General features: G+C 38.9%; 1 protein-coding gene across 1 annotated transcript in view; it reads right to left on the bottom strand.

The window, feature by feature from the left end:
• Positions 1 to 26,002, bottom strand: part of nrdc (nardilysin convertase) — a 41,064-nt gene extending 15,062 nt beyond the window's left edge. Inside the window, exons 1-19 of the mRNA XM_031900952.1 lie at positions 25,769 to 26,002; positions 21,834 to 22,050; positions 21,389 to 21,470; positions 20,857 to 21,010; positions 19,364 to 19,437; positions 19,186 to 19,281; positions 14,493 to 14,615; positions 14,228 to 14,285; positions 13,834 to 13,907; positions 11,368 to 11,437; positions 10,141 to 10,218; positions 9,194 to 9,314; positions 7,303 to 7,361; positions 6,934 to 6,988; positions 4,447 to 4,551; positions 4,192 to 4,315; positions 3,732 to 3,818; positions 3,030 to 3,149; positions 990 to 1,041 (exon numbers count right to left, since the gene is read on the bottom strand). Of these exons, the coding sequence (XP_031756812.1) occupies positions 990 to 1,041; positions 3,030 to 3,149; positions 3,732 to 3,818; positions 4,192 to 4,315; positions 4,447 to 4,551; positions 6,934 to 6,988; positions 7,303 to 7,361; positions 9,194 to 9,314; positions 10,141 to 10,218; positions 11,368 to 11,437; positions 13,834 to 13,907; positions 14,228 to 14,285; positions 14,493 to 14,615; positions 19,186 to 19,281; positions 19,364 to 19,437; positions 20,857 to 21,010; positions 21,389 to 21,470; positions 21,834 to 22,050; positions 25,769 to 25,914 (1,895 nt within the window). The 5' untranslated portion in view covers positions 25,915 to 26,002. The remainder of the gene's footprint in view (positions 1 to 989; positions 1,042 to 3,029; positions 3,150 to 3,731; positions 3,819 to 4,191; positions 4,316 to 4,446; positions 4,552 to 6,933; positions 6,989 to 7,302; positions 7,362 to 9,193; positions 9,315 to 10,140; positions 10,219 to 11,367; positions 11,438 to 13,833; positions 13,908 to 14,227; positions 14,286 to 14,492; positions 14,616 to 19,185; positions 19,282 to 19,363; positions 19,438 to 20,856; positions 21,011 to 21,388; positions 21,471 to 21,833; positions 22,051 to 25,768) is intronic.
• Between the last annotated feature and the right edge of the window lie 1,338 nt (positions 26,003 to 27,340).

Consider the following 27,340-nt stretch of genomic DNA (forward strand, 5'->3'; position numbering starts at 1 on the left):
ACCCATAACAGTAGGGTCACAATGACAAGATTAACTATGGGGACACCAAAAATAAAACCTACAGCTCTGTACTTGGCAATACAAGTGCTACATTTTCTCGTGCCTAGACTGCTATGCTTTCCCATTGAGAACTCCTACTCTCTAGTACACTGTATACAGTAGTAGTCAAATACATTTTCAATATAGTTTTGTTTTATATCCCATGTGAAGTTTTGGACATTTTGGTGTGTAACTCAAACATTTACAATTTAAACTGCTATCTGAATGTTAGGGCTAGGGTTTGAGAACAAGGCTTGTGAGAAAGAAAGTTAAGAATTAAAAACCATAAAAAACTGGGGAAAACTAAAAACCTGCTGGACTAGCAGCATGCCAAGAGTTAATTCAGAAGTGAACTTTTCCTTGAAGGGACAATGACAAGCAGCTGTTTGTGGCCTGTTGTACTGCAAGGCAGATATATCCAATGAATTAATAAATGCAGTTCTCATTGCTACATAGGCTAGTAAGAGTTCCCACACCATACAAGTGCCTAGCTATAACTAGGGAACAAGGCCTGCAATAATCAGTTACTGTCTAAAATCTCTAAAAAGAGTAAGCCACACAGAGCGAAAGAAGGGCACCTATTGCAAGGACAGAACCCCCCTGCAGAGCCTTACAGAGATTATACATCATCCTCGACAGTTCCTGCTCATGCAGACATGGGGAAAACATAGAAACTCCCTGTAGATGGTGTCCAAGCTAGAACTGAACTCAGTGCTGCAAGAAAGAGCTATTCACTAAGCCACCATGCTGTCCACTAACAGAGTTTTTGTGATTACAGCAATAGGCAAGAAATGTTTAGTACAAGCTTCTGTTCATTAAAGGTAGAGAATAAAAAAAAAAAAAACTAATACATGTAAACCATTATTGATTCTGCCAGCAAAATAAAATAAGAAATTAAAATAAATGACATGACTAGAATTATCACTACTGGAAACACACATAGCACTTACTTTTCTGGTGATTTCTGTATTTCAGGGGAGATCAGATGAAAACGAACATAAGCTGTTGTGGGGGAAAAAATAGATATGTGAATAAAATACCTCTACATTTCTTTTTGTATAGCAGAAAGGGGAGGTAATAGCACTTCACTACAGAGGCCATGACTAATGGTTAAAGAGACATACTTCTAAAAGCTGAAATAAAGAATCTTTACATAAAGAATCCTGTACATGTGGGAATCTAGAACTGATAATGAACTTTAAGACTAGCAACACCAAAATATGGAATCAGCATACCAAATGATTTATTTCCAGTAAATTAAAAATAAATCAGATTGGGGAGTGGGCTACCAGGTTCCCTGTTGTCAGCTAAACCTTATATTATTAGCCAAGTAAAAAGAAGAAATGAGATTCAGAATTTGAAGTGAAAGTGAAGTGAAGTGGAATTGCTATACTCAACCCTTTGGTAGATAAAATGCACATAAAAAAGCAAAAAAAATGTAAAATGGCCACAAATTTGGCACCAAATTAGGGCAATAGCACATGGGCCATTCTGTCCCCTGAGAAAAATGATGGGCAACAAAATTACCTTTTTGTAAAGAGGAAGCAAGTGTGTCAGTATATAATTGCACATAAACTGCTTACCACCAAATATCTGAATGGAAATTTTTGCTTTTACTGACATATTTGCAATGCTTTACTATAAATGGTACTGGGGCCCACACGGACACCCTGTTTACCTTTAGATAGGTATTTCAGCACTCTGGAGTACAGACTATAAGATGCTTCACTTTGTTGGTCACCCTATGTGGGACAGCAGGAAAGCCTACCTATTGCCTTTGTCATCAGGGAAACCAATTCCCAACAGTCTTACCAGCAAGCATTTTCTTGATTGGAAATTTACTCCCTCCTCTACAAACAAAGCATGGACTAGCAGCTGTCAGGGTAACAGCCAAACTAGATCTCATAAATTTAATTGGTCTTTTATAATTGTGTATGTTCTGTTAGAACTTTATACATTTTATTTCATTTTCATACATGATTAATATATTTCATCCACAGCATTGTACTTATGTGTACAGGTATAGGACCTGTTATCCAGAATGCTCTGGACCCAGGGCTTTTCGGATAAGGGATCTTCCCATAATTTGGATCTCCATGCCTAAGTCTTTTAAAAATAATTTAAACAGCAATTAAATCCAATAAGATTGTTTTGCCTCCAATAAGGATTAATTATATCTTAGTTAGGATTAAGTTCAAGGTGCTGTTTTATTACTAGAGAAAAAGGAAATCATTTTTAAAAATTAGAATTATTTGCTTATAATGTGGTCTATGGGAGATGGCCTTTCCGTAATTCGAAACTTACTGGATAAAGGGTTTCCTGATATGGGATCCCATACCTGTATTTGAATTTTGATTGTAAGATTACTGTTATTAAATTAATTTATACATGTTTATTTTCATGGTGTAAGTTAAAAATAATTGTACAGGACACCTAGGGTATTGCTTGGAAATGATTAGCAATGAATATGTGAGTAAAGGCAAACATGACCCCATAATTCATTAGGCAGATATAAATGCTTATTTTGAAGCACGGACAATGCAGTGAGGACCTTTTATAGTGTTCTCTTGAGCCCGGTATCTTCTACAACTGAAGAGATTGTAGAAGTTGCAGGTTGAATGACAGTGCTGTCAAGTCAAGTACCTGTCTGCCATTGCCGGGTGATCAATGGTTGTCTGTTTTTACTTTCCATTTAAATTTTTAGACGAGAGTGTTTTTTGTGTATTTGAGATGCAAATTTCGAAGCATGGATTCCACTTTACCCAGCCTGGCTATTCAGATCTACATTTTAGCACAGTCCTATTGAAATTAATTTTTATATAATTAAGATGCTTTCAAAATACAACCCCCCCAGAAATTATGTTTAACATGCGTACTTGCATTAAACAAACCTCAGTATACGTGTTCTGAGGCTTTCAGCAATTTTTTGATCATTTGTTCCTAATTAATTCTACGGAAAGTAGGTGAAGAGCATCCTAAGTTTAACTCACCTTTAGGAATCTTGAATTTGTTATCTTTCTTGTACCATAAAGATCCCAGCTCAGTGTCCAATACCTTCACTGGATACTCTGTGTTTGGGCAGTCTGATGTCTTCAGAGTAAAATCAGAAGCTATGAAAAACAATTAAGTTTAATTGCATATGTAAAAAAAACATTACAAACATAAGGCTAGTGTTACACAAGTCACTCCCTTGTAAATGAGAATAAACAAGAGAAGAAATTACCTTATTTCTTACATGTTACAAGGGGACCATTTACTAACGTTTTTATTTCTTTTTTCAGGATTCATAGTTCTATAGAGCTAAGTCATCATTTAAATGTTTCCAGGGTTTTTAAGACCATGAAGATTCGTAGGAAAATGCATATAATTTGTGGGTTTTGGGTTCTTTTCATTTTGGTTCCACATTTTAAATTAGTTTGTTTTTTTATTTCAATTTGGATCTTTTAATAAACAATGCAAAGTGCAAAAAAAACCCCCCAAAAAAGCCAAGATGCCTTTTTTTTTTGTACTTTGCATGGGGCATGTGAAGAATGACTGATGGCCTCTGCACTCCTTTTCAGATAATAGAGACCTGTTGCATGTCCCTTGAAGCTTTAAGCTCAGGCAGCACTCCATCCAAGAGCGGCAGACACTAATATATGTAATAAGTTTGTATAAGTGCAATAGATAGAGATATATATTTAGGTTATTACCAATAAATTTATTTTCTTCGGGGAGATGTAATTCTGGGATTAAAGGAAAGTCCGTGGCCCAGAGAGCTTTCCATTTTGGATCAATATCTGAAAAAAGAAAAGCAAAAAAAAAAGATTAATCGTGTCTTTATATTTGCTTCTGAACAATCATTTCAGGAGAATGAAAGGGTTGCAAAACAAACCAGCCCAGGGTACTTTGCTGAAGTGTGCCCCGTCACAGTCTTTGCTACAAGGTAACCCTTGCACATATTTAAGTCAGGTGCAGCAAGGGCACCGCAATATACACTTGGTAACAAAGAAAAAAAAAAAAAATGGCGATTGGTCACTCCTCAGGAAAGTACCTGGGCCAGCCAGGGTTTAAAGATCTGTGATTTTGGTCACTAAGGGGGTGCCTTGCAAATTGGCAACTCCCAGTGGTTTTCTCCTTTAAAAACTAGCTCATAAACAAACAAAAAAGTACCTTCTTTGCTGTACTGGGTCCCAAAATATTTTTCAACCAGATCACATTTTCCTTCATTATTAGGGGAAAGGAGCATTAAGTTTGCCTTCAGAGGTGTAAAGTACTTGAGAGCATTTGTGATTATCTAGGGGAAAAGAATAGATGCAGAATTTCATTTAGCTCCAATGTAGTTTTTACTGTCCTGCCTAGATACAATCGTCAAGCTGTTAACATGATCATTCAGGGGGGTTTCTTCTTGGAGAAGGGCTCACTCACCTCAGGTTTGTATTCAAAAAGCAGCTCTTCTCCAGTCAAGATATCTGCTTTTGCATACAGCTGCATGTGTTCACATATGTCTTCAACATTCTTGATAGACTCTGTCTACACATGAAAAAGGGAGCAAGGAACAAATTAGTACAAGGCAAATGGGACAGTAAACAAAATGGTCACTTTCTCCTCTGATAAAAACTTTTTGAAACAGATTTTAACCCTTTGCCTCCAAAGAAATAGCCTGTTAACAACATAGCACCTACTTTTTGGGTTTAAGGTGGCACTGTAGGAAAAAAGGTGTTGCCTAGAATTGTGCTTTCCATAAAACGCCCTTATTCCTGCCATTATGGAGGCAGGCAAACGATTAATCCTTAATGTGCCATTTAGATATGCAAGTTGGGGAACCTCAGCAGGCACAAGGCAAAGTGCAGGGTGCAGCCGTGTTGGGCACAAGGTAGGCCTAGCTTGCAACAGGCAGAATGTCAAGTACAGGACAGCCCTACGGCAAGTGTTCTTAGAACTACCTTAGTCCAACAGTGCTGCACTGCAAGGTGCAAAACACATCCATTCCCCAGAATTTAAGTACGCTGAGCATGGGTAAATAGGGGTGCCACTTTCCTCCCTTTGTGCTCTTGCAATTGTGTCCAGGGCAACATTTAATAAATTCTATACCCACAAAAATGTGGGCGTGGCCTAGGACATGCATTGCCTAACTTTCTCTAGCAGTGGGCTGACTGGCATTTTGCAGCTCCAAATATATTAGTTTAACACTGCACCCACACAGATATCCCATAGACAAACCGTGACGTACAAATGCCAAACAATGTCCTTGAGTTAAATTTGGAAACTCTTGTTTAAATCATTATTTTAGATTTTTATCCTACGCTCTGAGAGGGCTGGCACCAGGCATGCTGTAAACATGCCATAATGCGCCACAAGACACAAAGATTTACCTTTGGCCATTTCTATACCATCTGTACCTACTCCCACAAAGTATTAGAGATATTTCAGTACTCTCAATTTCAGGTGCAATAAACGTTTATAGCTGTATGAAAAAGATGAGCACAAGAAGCATAAAAGATTACAGCACAAACAGTATTGCAAGCAATTCATTTGCTTAGTAGATTTTGGATTGTACCATCCTACGCTAGCATTTTTGGTAAATATATATTGAGTTGCGATAGATTTTTAGCAGTAGCTGCAGATGGATCCATTTTAGGCAAAAATCTCATGTGGATTCTCTTTGAACACAAAAAGTCTGCCATTAGCTGAAGTATTATCTTTATGGTTAAAATATGCCAAGTGTAGCATAAGCATACAAAGAAATTACATTGTTTTATACTGTCACATACTTTTGACACACCCTTTTCACACTTCAAACAAATTGTTTCAAGCGACAGAGAGGACAATTATAAGAGCAACAAGGGTGTCTCTGAAGTTCACTGAAAATCAGTTACCTATATTTAATCATATTCCAAAATAAATATGGTTAGAAATGGATCTATTATGCTGTTACTTTTGTTCCATTAAAGGAACACTGTCCAAGTCAATGATACCTTTAGAAAACAATACAAGCTTTGTATTGCTTTCCTGTACAATCAAGCTCACATGCCTTAGATATTTTTTTTTCAAAATCTATTACTCTATAAATCAAAAGCATTCATTGTCAGAGCAATCACAGCTCCTTCCACAGATGCATTGAGAAAATGGCTCTCCCTATAGAACAACATATGCCTATAGGTTTTATTTAAATCACAGCTATCACAAAAATGATAATTAAATAAAAGCTTTAGCTCATGGAAATAAAACACTTTCTAAATATAATCTATTAAAAATTCTGTGCTGATTCTGTAATAAAGTTATAATATTCTATTCCCTTGTCAGCAATCTGTCTCTATTCTTACCAAAAGGTAGGCCCCTCTTCCTTTCGAACCCACACTCAGACCTGTTTGACACATGGCACAACTTGCTTTGAAACCCATAGAAAACAATCAGATGTGTATTCTCACTATTTTAGCTACCCTAAACAAAGTTACAGAGTTGCAACAAAATGTGTCCATGTTTGTACTTAGCCCTTACATTAAACGCTAGTGGGGCCCTCTGATTTCTTAGGGTGGCCATACACCATAAGATCTGCTTGTTTGGGGATGTCACCAAACAAGTGAATCTTTCCACTGGTATGTCCACTAAAGGGAATAGGACCTGCCAGTGCGAGGACAGCATTAATGAGCCAATGAGGTCCCTGATCCGATGAGGAAAATTTTGACAATCGACATCTGGTTGGATACTGATTTGGTAGGCCCTTGTGGGTCCCCATACACGTCAGATAAGCTGCCAAATTAGTGTGAATGACCCAAATCAGCAGCTGAAATCTGCCTGTGTATGGAAACCTTTACTCTGAAACCCTTGCTTGTTAAATTATTGTAAGACCCCTGTTCATTATGTATTCAAGTGTTGCATAACACTTATAATGATGATGATGATAAACCTTACCTGTTCCTGAAAGCGAAACCCATTAGCTTCCACTTGCTGGATTTCCCGGAAGATTCTAAAACCAGAGAAATTGATATTTAGGGGCATATTTATTATGCTGTGCAAAACTAATTCGCCGAAAAAACTGAGTAAAAAGCTGTCTAAAATAAATGGAAAAGATCGCCGTCTGAACGCCGGATATTCCGCCGTTATTTTCCATAAGTTTCGGTGGAAGAAAAAACGCCTAAAAAATTACACAGATTTTACACGGCGAAGCCTGGTGATGTGTGGCAAATTTTCTCACCGTTTTTTACACAGAATACTAAATATGCCCCTTAGTGTTTAGCTTTGCTAATTTAAGAGAAAGAGGCAATTAGGGTGTAACTCTACCTTTCTTGTGGTCCCAAGACCTGCATCATTTTCACATACTGGAACACTATATGTAGTACCTACACAGAGACAGAGATGAAAACAAACACAAAAAGAGATGAAAACAAACACAAACATATATGAAAATGCACCTTTTACAGTCTTACAGAACTCCATTTTTTTCAACAGAAAAAAATATGGAATTTAAAGTAAATTCTAAGTTCAAAGAATTTCAGTTTGTCATCTTAACATTATTATTTTTTTTTTTTAACTAAGCAACTGTGAAATATAAGATACCTATATAGTGGGATGACATTTATATAAGTTAAAACAACTTAACAAGGGTGTCTTAATTCCCTACTTATTGCTCAAGAATTCAGTGTTATGATAAAGCTGACAGGATGTTATAGGCTTGGGAACCACAAGATGGTCATTTTCATCAGGTTCTCTGTAAACCTTCCATGTCACAGTTTCTCAACTTGATTAAGAAGCAACACTATAGGGTCCATAAGGAGTGGGATGTCTGTCTGCATTACCGGTTTCCAAAGTGACTGAACTAGGGGGCACTCCAACACCATGGGGCACATTTACTAACCCACGAACGTCCGAAAAGCGTTTTTTTTGTAACGATCGGTATTTTGCAATTTTATCGTAAATTGTCGCTACTTTTTCATAGCCGTTACGACTTTTTCGTAAATTGCCGCAACTTTTTCGTAGCCATTACGACTTGCGCGAATTGTCGCGACTTTTTCGCAGCCGTCGCGCCGAGTACGAAAGTTTCGGATTCATTCAAGCTTCAGTATCGTGACTTTCCTTGGGCCAGGTTGGAGCTGCAGAGTGCCATTGAGCCCTATGGGAGACTTTCCTTGGGCCAGGTTGGAGATGCAGAGTGCCATTGAGCCCTATGGGAGACTTTCCTTGGGCCAGGTTGGAGCTGCAGAGTGCCATTGAGCCCTATGGGAGACTTTCCTTGGGCCAGGCTGGAGCTGCAGAGTGCCATTGAGCCCTATGGGAGACTTTCCTTGGGCCAGGCTGGAGCTGCAGAGTGCCATTGAGCCCTATGGGAGACTTTCCTTGGGCCGGGTTGAAGCTGCAGAGTGCCATTGAGCCCTATGGGAGACTTTCCTTGGGCCAGGTTGGAGCTGCAGAGTGCCATTGAGCCCTATGGGAGACTTTCCTTGGGCCAGGTTGGAGCTGCAGAGTGCCATTGAGTCCTATGGGAGGCTTCCAAAATCATGCAAAGTCTGAAAGGTTTGCCCGCCGTTTATGAGCGCTCAATACGAAAAAGTCGCGACAATATACGAGCGAAAATTCGCGCAAGTCGTAACGGCTACGAAAAAGTTGCGACAATTTACAAAAATTGTTGTGACGGCGACGAAAAAAACGCAAAAAATACGAAAAAGTCGCAAAATGTTAGTCTCCAATCCGATTTTTTCTTATTCGTGATTCGGATTCGTGGATTAGTAAATGTGCCCCCATGTGTTGGAATCTGCTGGCGAGTTTTGCCACCTAGGGAACTCTTGACCTAGACTAGGGTTTATTTTGTGTAATCTTTGAGGTGTAAGATGAGAATGTTATTTTTAGTAAAACTGAGCTTGAATGCACGTTACACAGTCTCTTTCTGTACTTTGTGAGTTCCAGTTACTTTTTCTGCTGAAAAGCTCCAGTATGGTGCCAATTATTGTTTCATTAAAAAAGCTAAAATATTTTGTTGAATAAAACTGAAGTATGGAGCTCAGAGATACTGTAAATTTACACAATAATTACAGAAGAGCCCATTATTGTCTGACTATGAGGGCACACATTACATACAACTTTACATCAAATTGCTGCTGCTGCTGCTGCTGTTTATAGAGCATTAACTATCACTCTGCAGGTGAAAATACATGCTTATACATTTTATACCACGTACCTCATAGAAATGTTCATATCCTGCATCTGTTAATGTGATGTTTATGGTAAAAACAGTACAGGTTGAGTTTTGCTCAGCACCAAGAGGACTGCTCCCTCCATACAGGGACACAGCCCAAAACCTACATATGAATAGGATTCATAAGTCAAAAGCAGGCATTTGAGACAATACAATGATACCTAATGTAGGTGTAATAGGAACACTTGGAATCTGGACAGCTGCAGCCCTCCCCCAATCACCAAACAATGCAATAGGTATTACCAACCTAGTCATGAATGACTTATTACTTTGCAATACATGAGATCCTACTTATTCAGATAATGCAAACAAACTCTCAAGGTTAAGTGTTCTGTAGCTCTGTATGCTGGGGATAAAATGCTAGAAATTGCCCCCATCACTTGCAATCCTTTAATTTGCTACTAGGAGACTTTATCCAAGAAAATAGACCAAACATCTTTTTTTTACTTTTTACAAAGCTAATTAGATTACTCCTGAGTACAAATTAGCAGTGTAAAGCCATAAAATTCACCAACTACAAAAACAGTGTTTATTTATCTCCCATATATCCCTTATTTTTCAAAGATGTTGGCTTCTCCTTTATTTGCCAAACCAGGTATTGCTAGTAAACACATAGCATAGCACTGAGCAAAAATAATCCCAAACTATAGAATAGACATTGTCAGTAGAATCTAAAGTGCATGGCACCTAATATATCCAATGACATTTATTTAAAAAACACATTTCCATCCGTTAGAAAACCAACAGAAATGTTCCCTTATTAAATGTCTATGTGGAGTAGCCCAACTCCCTTGGTTCACATTCCTGTACTCTCCTCCTATATTCTTTTTATTGTTGTTTATTGTAACAAACACCAATCTTTATCCCAGTGTCAGTTTGTTTTATTGCAATATTGAACCACCACATCATTTCTACATGAATTCACTTACTTCTTTCGTAACAAGGAAAGAATGCTGCCTTTCCCCTCGTGCCCGATCAGCCATGAAAAGTAACGAAGGGGTTTCACCCTAAAACACAAAAGTGACCATAAGAAAAGTGGAAAATAGTATGAAGACCAAGGCAAAACTTTTACTAAGTAACAACAAAAAGTATAATTTAACAGATGAAAAAAGTACTAGGTATATCAAATCAAATCTTTAATGTGAAAAAAAGCAATTTAAAAAAAAAAAAGTGTAAATAAATTTAACTTTAAAAGACATTGCTGGCTGCCCACCTACAGTGTTATTCAATATTCTTCTTCAAAAGGAGGTGAGCAACTACTTTGTTCACAAAACTTAGGCCTCACACCTAATATCAACCCACTAGTCTGTATTAAATCCAAGTATTCCATGTGTACCTACATGTACCTTGGGGATTTCAAAGGTTTTAAGCTCCAATCTGATATATACTTAACTTAAAAATTACATGTGTTACCATCTGATGAGTCTGCATATTTCATAGTATCAGATAATTACTCAGCAATGCACTGTGGCAAAGAACATGCACCTAGGGGTTTTTAAAGGTGCAGAGATCTGCCATAAAACTACCCACAAATCAAGTGCCTGTCTATTTGACCATTGAGACAGTCCCATTCCATAGTATAAAAGAAAATGTTTTTTTCAGATCTCCAGTATGATTACTTTAATAGACAAGGGCAGTAGCTGAGTATTATGTAACATATGGGTGTTGCCTGTAAATAATTTAATCTGACTTTAGTTAATAAGCAAAATGTTGTGGATCATGAAACTGAACAGTGTACAAGAATTAGGAATGCACCAAGCCCAGTGTCTGGCTGAATCCCAGTATTCACATTTGGTTCGGCTTCAATGTTCTGCCAAACCCCTTAGAGTGATGTCATTTAAAGGCTCTGGAGACCTGAAGACAAAGTTTTTTTTTTTTTAATTATAGCTGACAATTTATTTGTATTTTGCTTGAATCTAAAAATGAAAATTGGGTTTTGTATTCTGTTGAATTTGTATGTATTCAGACAAATACTCAGTGCTTCAAAGCTGTTTAGATACTCAGCCAGTCTAAAATGCACTAGTTCACAAACTGTAGGTTGTAGAGGAGTTCGATTCCTGTCGGAACACACAATATTTGGTGACCAAGTGACCAAATCACTACATGAAAGACCTTCAAAGCTCTGAGAGAAGTACTTCAGAGAAGTGGGTGCTCACCTATAATATTGTTGCTGCGGAGGCATAGCCCATGATATAGTCAGAGTATGATCTTTCTTAATGGGGACAACTAAAAGAAATATAAGAAGATAAGAATGTCAGTTTATGAGGATGTTATTGCAAGAATATTAACATTATCACTTAATATACTCAGAATGGCAGTTTATATGTGGAGTATGACCAAATTATTATACATTAAGGCAGAAGTTTCACAACAAACACTGTATGTTGAGTGGCAATTTGAAATAGTCAGGTATAAATGAAAATATTCAGATATTTTTTTACACAAGCTTGACAAAATAAATACAACTTGTGTTGAAGAAAGCCATATTTGTTACATACAAAATTGCATTGGTTGATACAAAAAGAAAAACAAATTCATCAACAAAATCATTTTGCAGTGAATGCACTAAAGACCACAAAGGAGACAGCGGTAGTATATTACATTGTGACATTAGTTTAGTACAGATCAACTTTTCTCATCGAGGAGACCAATTAATTAAGTATTTGCCAGTAGGTGGCCATATTTGGCAGCACAAAGAATTGCATGCCTGGAAATGTTTTGCCCGCAGGTAGATTTCTGCCAGATTTTTTTTAATGTTGCTATACCAGTTCTGTAACCTGTGTGATATATGAGCCCTTCTGCAAAAAGATTTATTTGCTGTACACAATCACCTTAAAATTCCCACAAAAAAAACAAACTTCTCAGTTAGTCTGCAAATAAGGGATGTCTTTAATGCAAATCAGAACGGGCAATTCCCATTACTAGTATTGCTACCTGGATTCATCAGTTTTCCCCACTTTTTTAGTTGACCCATGGAATAGGAGCATAACCTCCAAAAGTCCCAGTTGAAACCTCAGCTGAAGAGAGGCCTATATGGTCTCTTTGGGACATTTTAAAAAGAGTTAGTTCTGTTTATGCAAGTTGTACAAAAGACACCAAATGTATAAGAATGCTGCATATTCAATTTAACTTTTTAATAATCATCAGTAAAACATATGGTACCGATTACTCTCAACAAGAGGTCCTAACAATGGCAGGCACGCACATCTATTATATTCAAAATACTGCTGAACTTTTTTTCTAATTCTCTAGTTCTTAAGCAACATCCACACCCACATCGCCAGCCAATCATTTAGAGGGGTCTCATCATTAAAGCAGTATAACCACACTTCTTGGCAGATCATTCTTTTAAAACAGGGCTCATATAAAGCCTAATTCTGTGTGGTTATTAGGCACTCCATTTAAATACAGTACATATTCTAAACGGCACTGGCTTTCCTGCATCTACATGAAATACTGCTTTGCCATGCTAAATGAACATACAGATGTCATGCTTTCATGAGATGAGTTAGAAATCATATATTTATGTGTAGAGTGTAGAGGTTGGCTTGTACTCGCTAAAGTCTGACCCCACCACCAAATTGTAGCAAAATATGATGCTGTAGAGTGCTGTAAGCAATTGAATTGATGACTACTAGGCACTACATTATGTGAATTTTATATAGTTCCAATTTTAGGATGAGATGCACCCCCATTACAAGCACAATATATTACCAACATTATCTGGACAACTGCTTGTTCAATATCTAATTCTGATTCAACACAGCTTCTGATGTGGTCACTGATTTCCCAGCACAATAACGAAGAGCAAATCTAGTTGAAAATGTAGAAGGGGGCAATACATTTGGAATGAATCATTTAGATTTCAAGCTCTATGGGGCAGGAACCTCCTTCCTACTGTGTCTCATACCACATGGCACTTAATCTCTGCATATTTATAATAATTTATTGTATTTATTATAACACTTGTCCTCCCTGTGTGCAATTGTGTATATTGTAAGACTGTAAAGTGCTGCATATCCTTGTAGTGCTTTATAAATAAGGTTATACAGTTACATTTTACACAGAATATTCACCCATATCTCTTTATAATAAAATACTTAGCCATTACAGGGACCTACAGTTGGGTTTTCTACTGGGATCATATTACAAATGGGAGCTTGTTCTACCCACATATTCTTGAGTCATGTAATTGCATCACATTGCAATGTGGTGGGGGACCAAAAAAATAGCAGGACAGGAAAAAGGCAGAGAAACAGAAGAAACAGGGGGGAGACATTGGAAAAAATCAAAGTGAGATCCTGCAAATAGAAAATGGCAAGACAAATGTAGAGCAGAAAAGAAATGGATAAAGGAAAAAAAGGGAGGAAGGAAGAGTCAGTCTCAGGAAAAAACACTTGTTCAGTAAGTGTTGTGGTACGGGGCCCAGTTAAATGTTGTATTGAATTCGGTAAAAAAAAAAAAAAAGTTGCTAGACCCCTGGTGTAGAGGTGTGAATGTATACTCTGTAATATCCAGATTACAGGAGAACATAGCAATATGGTATTTTGAGATGAACATCAAAAAATGTTATTCAATTATAGATAAATAAGGACACACATGAAATAAACAAGATTACATACCTCTGTACAGTAAATTGAAATCAGGGGTATTGAAAGGCTCTGTAAGGTTACTATAATCTGGCTTTGGTAACCCACTATAGAAAAAAAATAGAAAATCAATTAACAGTTAAAAGAAGTATCAAATTAATAATACCAATAACCTAACAGTATTTAAGTTATTATTTTCTTAAAATGACACATTATTAAAAAAACATGTTAATGTTTTTTTTTTAGGAATAGCCACTTCAATTACTTTTGGCTACTAGTAATTTTCCCCATATGGCTGCAATAAATTGTTATGTAGCAAATTAAACACTGATGTCTAAAAATATTTTAACAAAATCGCCTAGAAACTGGGAGATATTTGCAAAATTTAAAGTCCTATGTTATTAAAAAACAACATCAACAGACTTACTTATTTGGGATGTTGCTGAAAATCTCTTTCACCCATGCTTCCAAAGTGGCCAAGGTCTCTGTAGGAAGAAAAACAAAAACAATGAAATATGCCAATTCCTAATTACACAGCAATGTCATCAGCATCCACTAATCTAGGCTATTCCCACAGTCTCACAGGTGCAGTACTACATTACCCAGAACTTCCTTCTAAACAGTGTTTTTCTTTAATGAACCGTTCGTTTTGGTTGAATGGGGCAGGCTGATTATTTCCCATGATGCTGTACCTTTAGACTGCACAGCAAGAGTCATGTAGTTGGCCGAGTACTGTCTCTCATAAAACTTTCTTAGTCTTGAATGCGGATCTATATTTTTCTCCTTTGGATCATTTTTCAGGGTCTGAGCATTTCCTGCAATGAGTGAAAGCTACATTTCACAGACAAATAACATAAAACACAAAGATGCCTGTCCTTCAAAAGGAGAACAGTACATATTAAATACACTGCATACATAAAAATATATATATCATACTGAAATAAAATAAGAAGTTGGAAATAGAAAGGAAAGTTTGAGAACAAACTTCATGTTGGTTTGAAAAACATGTGAAGTCACTGAATGATTGTCTGTTATTGGTTCCACCCAGTTTTTCTAACCTTGGATCACTGTCATATAGTAAAAACACTGTCAGAACGGCAGCAATTTCAATTTCCCCACTGAAAGTCAATGAGTGACATCTGATTGGCGGTTGGTGGCTCTGCCTACTTTTTCTAACCTTTAACCACAGTTTCCCAGGGACAAACTCAGTTTGGGGACCCTGTGATAAATATTTAGATAACAGAAGTAGCTTACATTTAAATCAATGAAAATCAGTTGGTGGAAATCAGATTGGCTGTGGGTGGAACTTTTTCTAATCTTGAATACTAGTCCCCCAGTGAAAAACTGAACAAATATTGAGAACTCTGGTGTAAATAGCGTGAGAATCAAAGCATTTTAACTTTAAATTCAAGGGGTGAAATCTTATTGGTGGATGTGGCTCCGCCCACATTTTCTAACCTTTACTCTTACATAGTTACATAGTTACTGCCACCCAGTGAATAACCCAGTGAATAACTCTGCAAAGATTTGTGACCCTAGCATAAATAGTATGAGAATGCCAGCATTTTCAATAGGTGAAATATGATTGGCTTTTTGTGGCTCCGCCCACATTTTCAAATAAAAACTACACACCCCTAGTGACCAACTGTAAAGGGTCACTATTTTAATAATGTGAGAATGGCAGCAGGTTAAAATCTGATTGGCTGTTGGTGGCTCCACCCACTTTTCCTAACCTCGAACCACAGTTACAAGATGACTAAAGTCTGGGGACCTCGGTATTAATAGTCACTCAGTGACAAACTGTGAGAATGGCAGCAGTTTAAATTTCCTCACGGAAATCAATGAACGGATTGCGATTGGCTATTGGTGGCTCCACCCACTTTTTCTAACCTTGAATATGTGGTTACCCAGTGACTGACTGTGCAAAGTTTGGGAATCCTGGTGTAAATAGTGTGAGAATGGGAGTGTTTTAAATGTAAAACAATGAAACTCAATAGATGAAATCTGCTGTTGGTGGCTCTGTCCACTTTTACTAACTGTAACCTGCAGTCCAACAGTGACCAACCATGAAGAGTTTGGGGACCCTGGTGATAATACTGTGAGCAGCAGCAGGTTAAATTCCCTCATTGAAAGTTCATGGGAGAAATCCGATTGGCTGTTCGTCGCTCGGCCCACTTTTGGGCATCAAACAAATTTCATATTTTCATTCAGGCTGACCCCATGACTATGTGATTCAAGTTTGGGGAGTGTAATCTCAAAGCTTTAAGATTGGCAGCAGTTTCAATTTCCCCATTAAAGTTAATATGTGAAATTTGATTGGCTGTTGTTGGGCCGCTCCCACTTTGGGTCATCCAACAAATGTTGCCGTTTCATTCAGGATGACCCCATGATTATGTTATTCAAGTTTGGGGAGTGTAGCTTCAAAGCTGTAAGAATGGCAGCAGTTTGAAAATTTGTCCTGGCAAAGTCAATGTAAAAAAAGCAGAAGAATAAGCTGAAGTCGATCAGAATGTTGGTTTTCAAACCAAAAATTATTCTGTACTTCTGACGCTTTTTAAGCACATGAACCTGAAAAGATTTTTGCTTTTCTATGGGTAACCTTCCTTCTTTGCCTCTAAATAAATCTGTCTGACCAATTTGTAAAACCAATCCAGATGCCTTTCCACTACACCTTCATTTTGCTTTACCAGTGTATAAGCTTTCAGATGGTTTCCCCCTTTTCCTAGACATCACAGGGACCACCAGCCAGAAGATGGGGATGATGGGATTCACAAGTAAGGAGCAGGACCCTGCTCCTGTGTAACTAATAGCAAAGGAAACAGCGATACCCTCCACTAAAAAATGTTTTCATTTTAATGGAGTGAAGCTATGAGGGCATAACCGCATTGTTCAGGTTCTCATAGTGCTTGTTACAGGCAGGGCTGGAATGAGGGGTAAGCAGAAGGCACAACAGTGGGGGGACTCTAGGCAGGTACCTCTTCTGCTTACCCCTAGTCCGGGCTCTCTTTTGCCCCGGCCCTTTGTCACTGCGTTCACTTCCTCCTCCCCCCCCCCATAAACTCACTGAGCATGCACGTGTGCGTTGGTTCGTTCGTGCACGCAAGAGGGGTGAGGCGGCCAGCTGGGTTGCCTAGGACACCTAGCCGGTTTGACCCACCTCTGGAAACTTGTATAACCTCTAGGTAAACCCCACATGGTAGTCCTAACTAGGTTTCCTATGAAGGGAGAACCTATGGAGACCCAGAAAATTGCACACTGAAAGATTGGCTAATATACAACAAAAAAGCCATGCCTCCATGGTGGGTATGACTGGTAAGAACCTTACGTATCTGATCATCAGTGGCTTATCTATAGAGGAAGCAGACCCTGCGGGCAGGCGGGGGAGCCTTAAACAAGGTTTGTGGGTGACCTGCACCTCTTGCACAACTGTCAGCATACGCAAAATTGCAGATGACCCATGATTTTGCGCACTTTATGGGTCCCCTGTGGTTGTTTCTGTGTAGGCCAGGCCCCCAAAGTTACGGTACTGATCATAATCTCATGATTTCACAAGGCTATTCAGGAGGGCCTTCCTTTTCTATGTTTCTACTAAAACAAAATCTTCAGGACAGTAACTCCCATGAACAATCTGAAAGACCAACTGATCCAAGATAATCTACAGTAATGTTTGTTTGTGTACACTAAAAAGCCAAAAATCTACTGGTCTGTGAGGTTACAGTTTTATTGTTACTTTTTTTTTTTTTTTTTTTTTTTTTTAAAGGTAAACTTTTATTGTTTTTACAACATGCCAAAACAAAAATACAAACAGTGTTCAGTATATTGATATTGGAATGGTGTCGATTCAGGTTTAGGCCAATACAGACAAGGGTACTATTGCTAGGCATTGTAGTTGCCACAGTGTAGGTGGCTGTGTTTGTTATTGTTACTTTTTATAACTTATTTTTCTATTCAGGTCCTCTCCTATTCATATACCAGTCTCTCATTCAAACCACTGCCTGGTTGCTAAGATAACTTAAATCCTAGCAACCAGATAACAAAATGTAAATGACTATTGCAAATTGTTCTAAAATATTACTCTCTACATCACACGTCAAACACAAGGCCCGCGGGCCAAATCCGGCCCGCCAGGCCTTGCAATGTGGCCCGCACCGCGCTGTCATCACTGCACGCCGCTGCGTTCCATCACAATGACGCGCGGTGAATAGGAGGCTTGTGATCTCGCCGGCCGTACTTGCTATCTATTACGCATGCGCATAGATTCTATGCGCATGCGTAATTGATAGCAAGTACGCCCGGCTATGCCATAGATAACAAGTCACGCGAGATTCAGGAGGCGTGACCTATAGTCCGGCATCCGATGTGGTTGTGCGGGTGGCAGAGCAGAGGAGAGAGTGAGTGTGCGGCAGTACCGCCGCTTCCTATACGCAGAGTACGCACTCTGCGTAGGGCACCAACTCCCAGGGGGGCACCCAAACAGTACCGCCGCTCCCTACGCAGAGTGCGCACTCTGCGCAAAAACATACTAATTCTTCGCCATCGGCTCCTTCTCTCTTATGCCGGCGGCAACAGGCCTTTTTATAAGGTTGCGCCCGTGCGTATGACGTCACACGTCAGCGACGAGGCGCTGCCTTATAGTAGTGCCTGTTGCCGCGGCATAAGAGAGAAGGAGGCGCCGACATCACTGGTCTGTTGGGGGTACTTTCTGTGGGGGCAATTGGGGGCACTGTGCAGGCTGGCTACTGTCTATGGGGGGTACTGTGTATGAGGCAATTGGGGGTACTGTTTATGGGGGCTACTGTCTATGGGGGGTACTGTGTATGAGGCAATTGGGGGCACTGTGTGTGGGGGCTACTGTCTATGGAGGGTACTGTTTATGGGGGCAATTGGGGGTACTTTCTATGGGGGCACTGTGTGTGGGGTCTACTGTCTATGGGGGGGTACTGTGTTCAGTAAACCATTCGGCCCGCGATTTAGGCTGGATTTTAGATTTTGGCCCCTTCTCTGATTGAGTTCGACACCCCTGCTCTACATCATACTAAAAGTTAACTCAAAGGAGAACAACCTCTTTAAATACAGTGGGGGGAAAATGTGTATTTTTTTTTACTGTGCTTTGTAATGTTAATCCCTTTTTTTACTAATAAAAATGACATTTGTTCCCTGGGAAACTATGCAGCATTTAAAAATGTAATGTTACAAAATGACACTTTAAGTGGTGAGCAAAAGGCAATGTAAAGACAGTTAAGTTAGCATATTTCATACCCACTTCTTTGGCTAAAGGAAACATTTCGAATGCAAAAAATTCAAAAACATTACTGAAAAGTTAGAGAATTCAGTTTGGGGCAAAATGGCATGCCATATTTATAGCTGTGGAAACATAATACTTACCCCAGGAAAACTTAGCCATAGGGTGACCAGGCTTGGCAAGGCTTGCAAAAAGCATTTGTCTTCTATTGGTGTCATTAGGTCGTCCAATCTGGAATTCTGCAATGTTGCAAGAGATAATACAGTTTAAATGTAACAACATATTCACATTGAATAAGAGGCTCTCCAAAGTGATGCTTACCACTATCAACAGCCTCCACTTCCCTTTCAACTGCATCACGGATCAACAGTGGGACAGTAAAGAACTGAGCCCATCTGCAGACACAAAGCACACAAAGAAAAAGTATTATTAAAAAAATAATAAAATTACAACAGCATCTACAAGGCCACATAACTCAATCCACAGCCACTGGTAAATGGGTACCACACATTTCACTGGAGACACAAAATACAGGAAGACAAACACATACTTACAATGTTATGTAATAAAAAGTGCAAAGCTTGCCCAAGGTCTAGTAACCCAGAGCAACACCTACTACTTTGGAAACCTTGTTTCTGTGACTATTTTCTAATGTAGAAGAAAATTGTTACCAATGATCTTAGCGATACACCCTAAACAGCACAGGAACCCACAGGATAAGAATGCCCAATACAACCAATATAATTCGCAATTACATATTTGTTTTAAGGGCAATTAACTAAATCAATTACCGTATTTTTCGCCGTATAAGACGCACTTTTTCTTCCCCAAAACTGGGGGGGAAAAGTTGGTGCGTCTTATACGACGAACTGTCTTCCTCTCTGTGCCGCGGCTCTCTGCCGCATCCTCGGTTTTATAAGGTTGCGCCCGTGCGTACCGACGTCACACGCACAGGGCGCAACCTTATAAAAGCACAGGGAGCCGGAGGCCGCTGGGGGGAGGTTAGGGGGGAATTGGAAGGTGCTTGGGGGCCCTGGGGGAAGCTGAAGAATACTGGGGGTGCCGTGGGGGAGCTGGAGGATGCTTGGAGGCCCTGGGGGACGCTGAAGGATACTTGGGGGGGGACCTGGGGAAAGCTGAAGGATACTTGGGGGGGCCCTGGGGGAAGCTTCATTATGTGCGAGCTCAGAGACAATTAACTTTATACAGTTAATATAAAATATTTTACTACAGTATTTGGTTCAGAATCTTTTTTTTTTCTAGATTTTTCTCCTTTAAAATTGGGTGTGTCTTATATTCCGGAGCGTCTTATAGGGCGAAAAATACGGTAAATAAACACCCCAATACAGTAATCGCATAAAATATGTCAGATACAGTCAGACATTTAAAAATAGATTTACATATCATTCCTTAAAATATTGGACAGCCATAGTATAATGTATAAGTGGCCCTGGTAACAAGAAATGTTTTTAGGAGAATGTTGTAGACTGCATATATTTCCAAATCTCTAAAATGGTATCTGATAAGACGCAAACTTCATCAATTTCATAGGTGTGCAGTTTTAAAGGGATGGAATTCTAAAAGACTACTGGTGTGACTGATATACACAAGACAATTGAAGACAAAGAAAGACTATACTGCTGTATTTTGAAAGGTATTGGGAATATATGATGTAATTGGTTTTGAATATCATGATGTCCATGATCTCTGAAACCCAGCCATTGTCTACAGGTACCAACAGGCCCCTATCAAATATCAGTCATTTATATCTAGAATTTCATCTATAAAAGAAAGTGGTTTAGACAAAAACACACCTGTCCAAGCCTTGCTTAAAATGTTTTCGTTGGACATCAAACTGGAAAATAGTGCGCTCGGCATCTGTGGAAGCATTGGTACTTCCACCATATTTCTTAAGGAAAACCTCAAAGCCATTTTCATCAGGAAATTTCTCACTCCCCATAAAGACCACTGTAATGAGAAAATGAGGGGGCTGAAAACATTACTTATGTCACTAATAACGAATTAAGATAAATATGAATATCCACATGTATATCTAGGTTTTACGGCCCCAGGATCCCTTAAGTAAACTGAACCCATATACTGCAAAACCCATTTGAGCTGTCCCTAGAATTGGGACCCTTGCAGTTCTCCCCCTTCCTCCATTCTGAGTTTTTATTCCCATTTATTGGCATTACAGAGGTTAAAAGTCTTATATTCTGCACTTGACAATGATAAACATTAAAACAGTGTATAATAAGTTACTTCTTATAATGATGATCTGCCCAACCAATCTGTTCTAGGGAAATGCGTATAGCTTCTTTTGGTATGTACAAAGACAATGCTTACTGTGCTCCAGGAAATGTGCCATCCCCAGCAATTCTTCAGGATCACTGAAAGATCCTATACCAACACACAAGGCAGCAGCAGACTGCAGAAGAAAATAAACCTTGTATTTTTTGCTACTGATAAGCATTTATATAAGATAGGCAAAGCTGCAGTCGAGAAAGAGGAGCACATACATTTTTAGATTATTTCAGATTTTAACTTACAACATATCCTTTAGTTTGGTATAAATTATCAGCAAACAACTATATCAGGAAAACTAGCATTTAGCACAAGATGTGGTGCCATTTAATCAAGTCACCAAAGTAAGAACTTTATAGAAATTCATACAACACGTACGGCTTTAGAGTGTGTAAACATTACAACCACCTATCTAGACCACCAAATAGTAACATGACATGGAATGTTTTATTGTCACAGATCCAGCATTGAATCCTCATTGCCATACCAGCTTCTCTTCACAGCCTTGCTTGTTACCGGAGTCCACACCACTAGATTCACTTGCTTGCGAATCTGAAGCACATTCATCTTCCTGTTCTTGCTCCTGCTCCTGCCCCTGCTCATCATCTTCCTCTATCTCGTCCTCTGAATATTCAGAGATGATCTCACCAGCAGTCAAGTCACAGACGAGAAGCACTCTTAATCCATTGTCAAGCTGAATATACCTAGGTTAAAATCAAATCATTGAAAACACATTACACAATATGTGTGCAAGTCATAAAAATAGTTGCTTAGTATTTAGAGAAGAAAAATAATATTCATCAGAAACTTGCAGCTTTAAACTAAAAGGTTCTGTCCTTGAAAAGTTTGTTTATAACTCTCAAAGGGCTAAGGGCTATACTACATTAGAGGGCAGATTTATCAAAGTGTGAAATTAACCACAGAAAAATTCACCTACTTTATATCCCATATTTCACTATGGAAAGTGAAAGTTAGAGTTTGCCATATACTTCTAAAAATCCCATATGAATGAAAGTGGGAACATTTTTCTGTGATGAGCTCTAATTTCCCACTACAACCACAACACTTTTGGGGCTAACAAAGGCAGTCAAATGCCCTTCCCCATTTGATATAGCTTCCCATGCAAAAGAATAAGAACCAGTCTGGCTAGGAGTTGCCCTTCCCCATTTGATATAGCTTCCTCTGGCTAGGAGTTGCCAAGTATTCCAAATCTGTCAACCACCACATCTGCAAAGCATTTCTGATTTTTGTTCAAATTCAGACAATGACACTGATTATTTTAAAAGTGATTTCATTTCTGAAGTCTCCTGAATTCACCTTGAACTACAGACTTTCTGGGTGACCAAACTGCGCTAAGTGCACATGAGGTGGATTGACACCAGCATTCTTTAGCTGCCTAATAAACACCCAAAACCTTCCCTTCTGCCTCCCACTGACACTAATGGAAACCAACTGGCTGCATCAAGCTTCAGCCAAAAAATGCAAAAAATGACTTGAAAACCACTGTACCATGATTTCTATTATAGTTAGTGGGAGGCAGCAAGAATGGAGCAAATTTGGCAATTTCTGCACTGTAAAGTTTCTCTTTAACAACTGAATTGTCTGAATTCTATCACCCTCCATCTCATTTGCTTTAGAAAATCTGGATCTGGATGGGTTAGAGTGTCCAGCGTTGATGCTGTGCCCTATCTCCCACTGAACAGAATGGTGTTTTATACTTCAGGTTCTCGAATGGAATCATAATTATTCCCTCTTGCTCATTCCCTAAAATTTTGATCTCCCCTCCTCCTATTAGTGGTTTATGCCTTCCATCTGGTAGTGGAGTTCTTTTCCCACAGCCCTCAGGATTTTATCCCAAGAGTACGCCAGCCTCTCACTCAACCTATTCACACATTTCTCTCTCTCTGCATATATGCTCTCATAAATCTGTCTGCCTGCCAAGGTACCCACCCCTGTCTTCAGCCTACAACAAGGGCAATATGATCTGGTCTCTTAATTTCTAAATAAAAGGAAGGTAAGAAGAATGAAAACTGGATATACCAGCTCTAACAGATTGTCACTGCCATTTTCAAGTAGAATGCACTTTACCAGTCTATACTGGCACTGAAAGCAACTCACAACAGCTACACCCTGGATGCAAACATTGCCTTGCTACAACCTTTCAAAATAAAGCTTGTCTCCTGTAACCCCTTAACTTCTGCCATCCTTTACAGCCCATTTGATAACTAAAGATATTATACTCTACCCTTCTTGCATTTTGGACCTGTCTGTCTCTTGGCAACTTTTTACTCCTTACTTCATTAGGTGACAACTGCCACCACCTCATTATTATCATTTTTAAACCACCCCCCAGGGTACTTCAAGTGCATTTCTTACTTTGTGCCACCCAATGCATTACTTAACAGAAGACCTCCAGGTGGTATCTGCTTCTTCCTTGATGTTTCATTAAATGCTCCATACTTTTACATCCCTATCTGCCTTTATACCACTTAGAACAGTATATATATATATATATATATATATATATATATATATATATATATATATATATATATATATATATATATATATATATATTTTATATATATATATATATATATATATATATATATATATATATATATATTATATATAGTAGAAAGAGTGCCGCACACACAGGGACTTGATACAAAAGAAAAAGTGGTTTTATTGAAAAAATTCCAACGTTTCGAGCACAATCTGTGCTCTTCCTCAGGGACAAACCAAATTGGTTGGTTTGTCCCCGAGGAAGAGCACAGATTGTGCTCGAAACGTTGGAATTTTTTCAATAAAACCACTTTTTCTTTTGTATCAAGTCCCTGTGTGTGCGGCACTCTTTCTACTATATTTTTGTTTTTTGACCTGCACCAAGGGCATTTGGATTTGTATAGGGTGTGCTCCTCCCTGTATACTATATATATATATATATATATATATATATATATATATATATTTATTATATATACTTCCCTTTATACCCAGTTTGTTTCTCATGTGACCAGAACCTCTAGTACACAACTGCATTTTGCCACTATTTGCATGTATGTATGTACGTATGTATATTTTTCTGTCCTTTTACATAAACAGCCTGTGCTCATCCCAATCATTAAAACAATATGTGGAATTAAATACTAAATTCTCTAACAGAAGAAAAAATAAAAGGGTGCTTCTGACTGTTAGGGTTTTTATGTTTTTTTTAATTAAAAACTTCTCAAGGATGTAGAATATGGCAAAGATCCTTGTCCCTGGAAACACAGTAACCTAATAAATCTGCTTTGGTAAAGTTATAACCAAGACTCAGCAGATAATAAGTGGTCAACTGCAAACCAATTATCATGGGATACTAAAACTAAAAATATTAAGCAGAATTAAGCAATACAATGTCTTCTGGTGTTTTTTTTTATATTAGCCATTTAACTGCTAAAAATGCTTTTTCATAGCAGCTCTAAGTTACTACTTTGGTCAAGTGTTTTAACTACTATTACAGCCATGGACCCCTGTTGCTACTCAAGTAACAAGTAACAGTCTAATATTGAAAGTATGTCTTCTGTAATGTTAAACCTGCTATATTATAAGTGAATGTGGAATCTAGAAACCCTTTTGACGACTCTTCAAGAATATACATTGTAGTGTTTGTAATGACACTGAACAGTGATATATTGAATGGTCTCCCTCCCATATGTATTTATTTTTGCTATATCATATAATGAAAATGCAATAAAACTGACCTATTTAAAACATTTTACAGATGACGGAAGATGCAAGGGAGGGAAGAAATGTTCCCACTAATTTCTTCTTTGCTGTGATTGTAAAAAAAATATTTTGCGCACACTTTTTAAATCTATTTGCAAACTTAAAAAAAAAAAACGTATGTGCGCAGTATAAAATTAGGTGCTTTCACATAATTCTTTGCACACACCACAATTTACTGTGTGCACTGGTCTCAAAATTTGTGTGTGTGTGTGGGCACAAGAGCACAGCTTAGAGGGAACAGTGGAGGGAAGTGTGCAGAACAATATCCAGAGATGCTGCCTGCAACAGTCATTATACCTTCTAGTATCTGGATGACCAGTATAGCAATTTTATATTAATTGGCAGTTCTTGAGATCCCCTTTAACTGATTTAATTTTGCACTGAGGATCTGAACTAACAGGAGTTGACACCAGTACTGAACACTTGGCCTCTGATCCTGTGCAGAACTGGCACACCATGGCAATGATGCTGAGCAAAGAATAATCCAATAGCCCAACCAGAGCAGACACTGAAAAAAATGAGTTGACTGTAGTGAGACAGGGACCGACCTGGGAGAGCCGGTAAGACAGAAGCACATGTGCTGCACAGAGAGCAGGATAGAGTGAGGGGCTAGTAGTGATGGGGGTACTTATGCCCATGCTATATACTAACCGGTATTTCTTAGGGTCATTAGGGGATTTTACGATATCTGGGTCTTCCATGCCGTCTATTGAAGAAGTCTCGTCTTCGTCACTAAAGCTGTCTTTTCTCAAGGCTGGGCAAGTCCCGTCAGATTCCTGGAGATCTCTGTTGGACATTGCAAGAGCTAGCTGTCTACCGGCGAGTTTTGCTGCGAACACTCCGCCACTGAACTTAGCGTAAGCCAATCACTCAGCGCCGCCGAACAATGTGATCACACCAGGACCAATTAAAAGTAACCAACGGGTAGTGGGAATGGTTTCTCTTCTGCCTATCAGAAGCCGTTTTGTTTCGGCGTTCTAATGTGAAAACAGGAAGCGCAGACACGTGGGTTTGTAGGGGCTGAGTACGTTCCGAGCGGTGCGCTAGTGCGTGTCACTAAGCATTTGCGGGGCGCAGAGTGAGAGGCGCTACAGAGGAAAGACCGCGCAGGAGCTAAGGGGCAGCCTTGGGTCGGAGAGACTTGTTGCACGGCTGCTGTACATGTTCAGCTTTAGTGAGCCCTTTGCGCAAGGCTTCTTGATTGCAGCTGATTGTTTTTATAACGATACCTTATCTTATTTGAGGCATTGTGTTGTAAGTGGCGGAAACCCACGATCGCCCCCTTCCCTTGCAGCTGGGTTTAAATGTTGTCATTTCTGGCATTAATGATAGCGTTAGGGTATGATTTATATGCTGGTTTTGGTTGAATTCTCTCCCTTCGTTATATTAATTCATTAGCGCAGACTGAAGGATTGCGCATTGGCGCTCACTGTAAGTAGCAAACAAACATGTACCGGTGCATATACCTTTTGTAGATAGCAGTGATCGCACACAATTCTGTCTGTTCTATTTTGTAAACCCTTCTGTCAGTTTAGATATGGTACATGAACTTGGTTTCCATGGAAGTTTCTCTGCAATTGCTCATCCCCAGCCTCTCCTTAAGCTCAGGATCTGTTGCATAGATAAATAATTCAGAACATGTATGAACCACTAAAGGTGGCCATACACGTGGCGATCTGACGATGTTTGGTCGCACGAAACATCGTCAGATGTGCCACACACCATTCAGGGCTGAATCAGCAGGTAAGGAGGTAGAAACAATAGGATTTCTACCTCCTTCTGCCGATTCAGCTTTGAAGGGAGATTTTGATCAGGCGCCTTCTATGGCGCCCGATCAAAATTTTCCAACTGGTCCGATCGGCGAGTCGGCCGATATCAGCAGCTTCCTGCGATATCAGTCGACTCGCCGACATACCATACACGCACCGAATATCGTACGAAACGAGGTTTCGTACGATATTATCGGTGTGTGTATGGCCAGCTTTAGGGGGTGATTTATCGGTGTTCAGTTTTTCCCCTCTAAACTTGAATGTTTGATATTTAAGTTCAAAGAGATCTGAAAAAAAATTGAAGGCATCTAACAGCTTTCGAGTTCACATAGACATAAATGTGAGTTTGGAGGGTCCACAAATTCAAAAATGGATAAATAAGCCTTCCTGTGTATGAATGATCAGTACAAGTGACACTGGTTTACTTTGTGTATGTAGTGTCTAAAAAAAAAAA

Source organism: Xenopus tropicalis, chromosome 4 (assembly GCF_000004195.4).
Source record: "Xenopus tropicalis strain Nigerian chromosome 4, UCB_Xtro_10.0, whole genome shotgun sequence".
In the NCBI taxonomy this organism is placed as follows: domain Eukaryota; kingdom Metazoa; phylum Chordata; class Amphibia; order Anura; family Pipidae; genus Xenopus; species Xenopus tropicalis.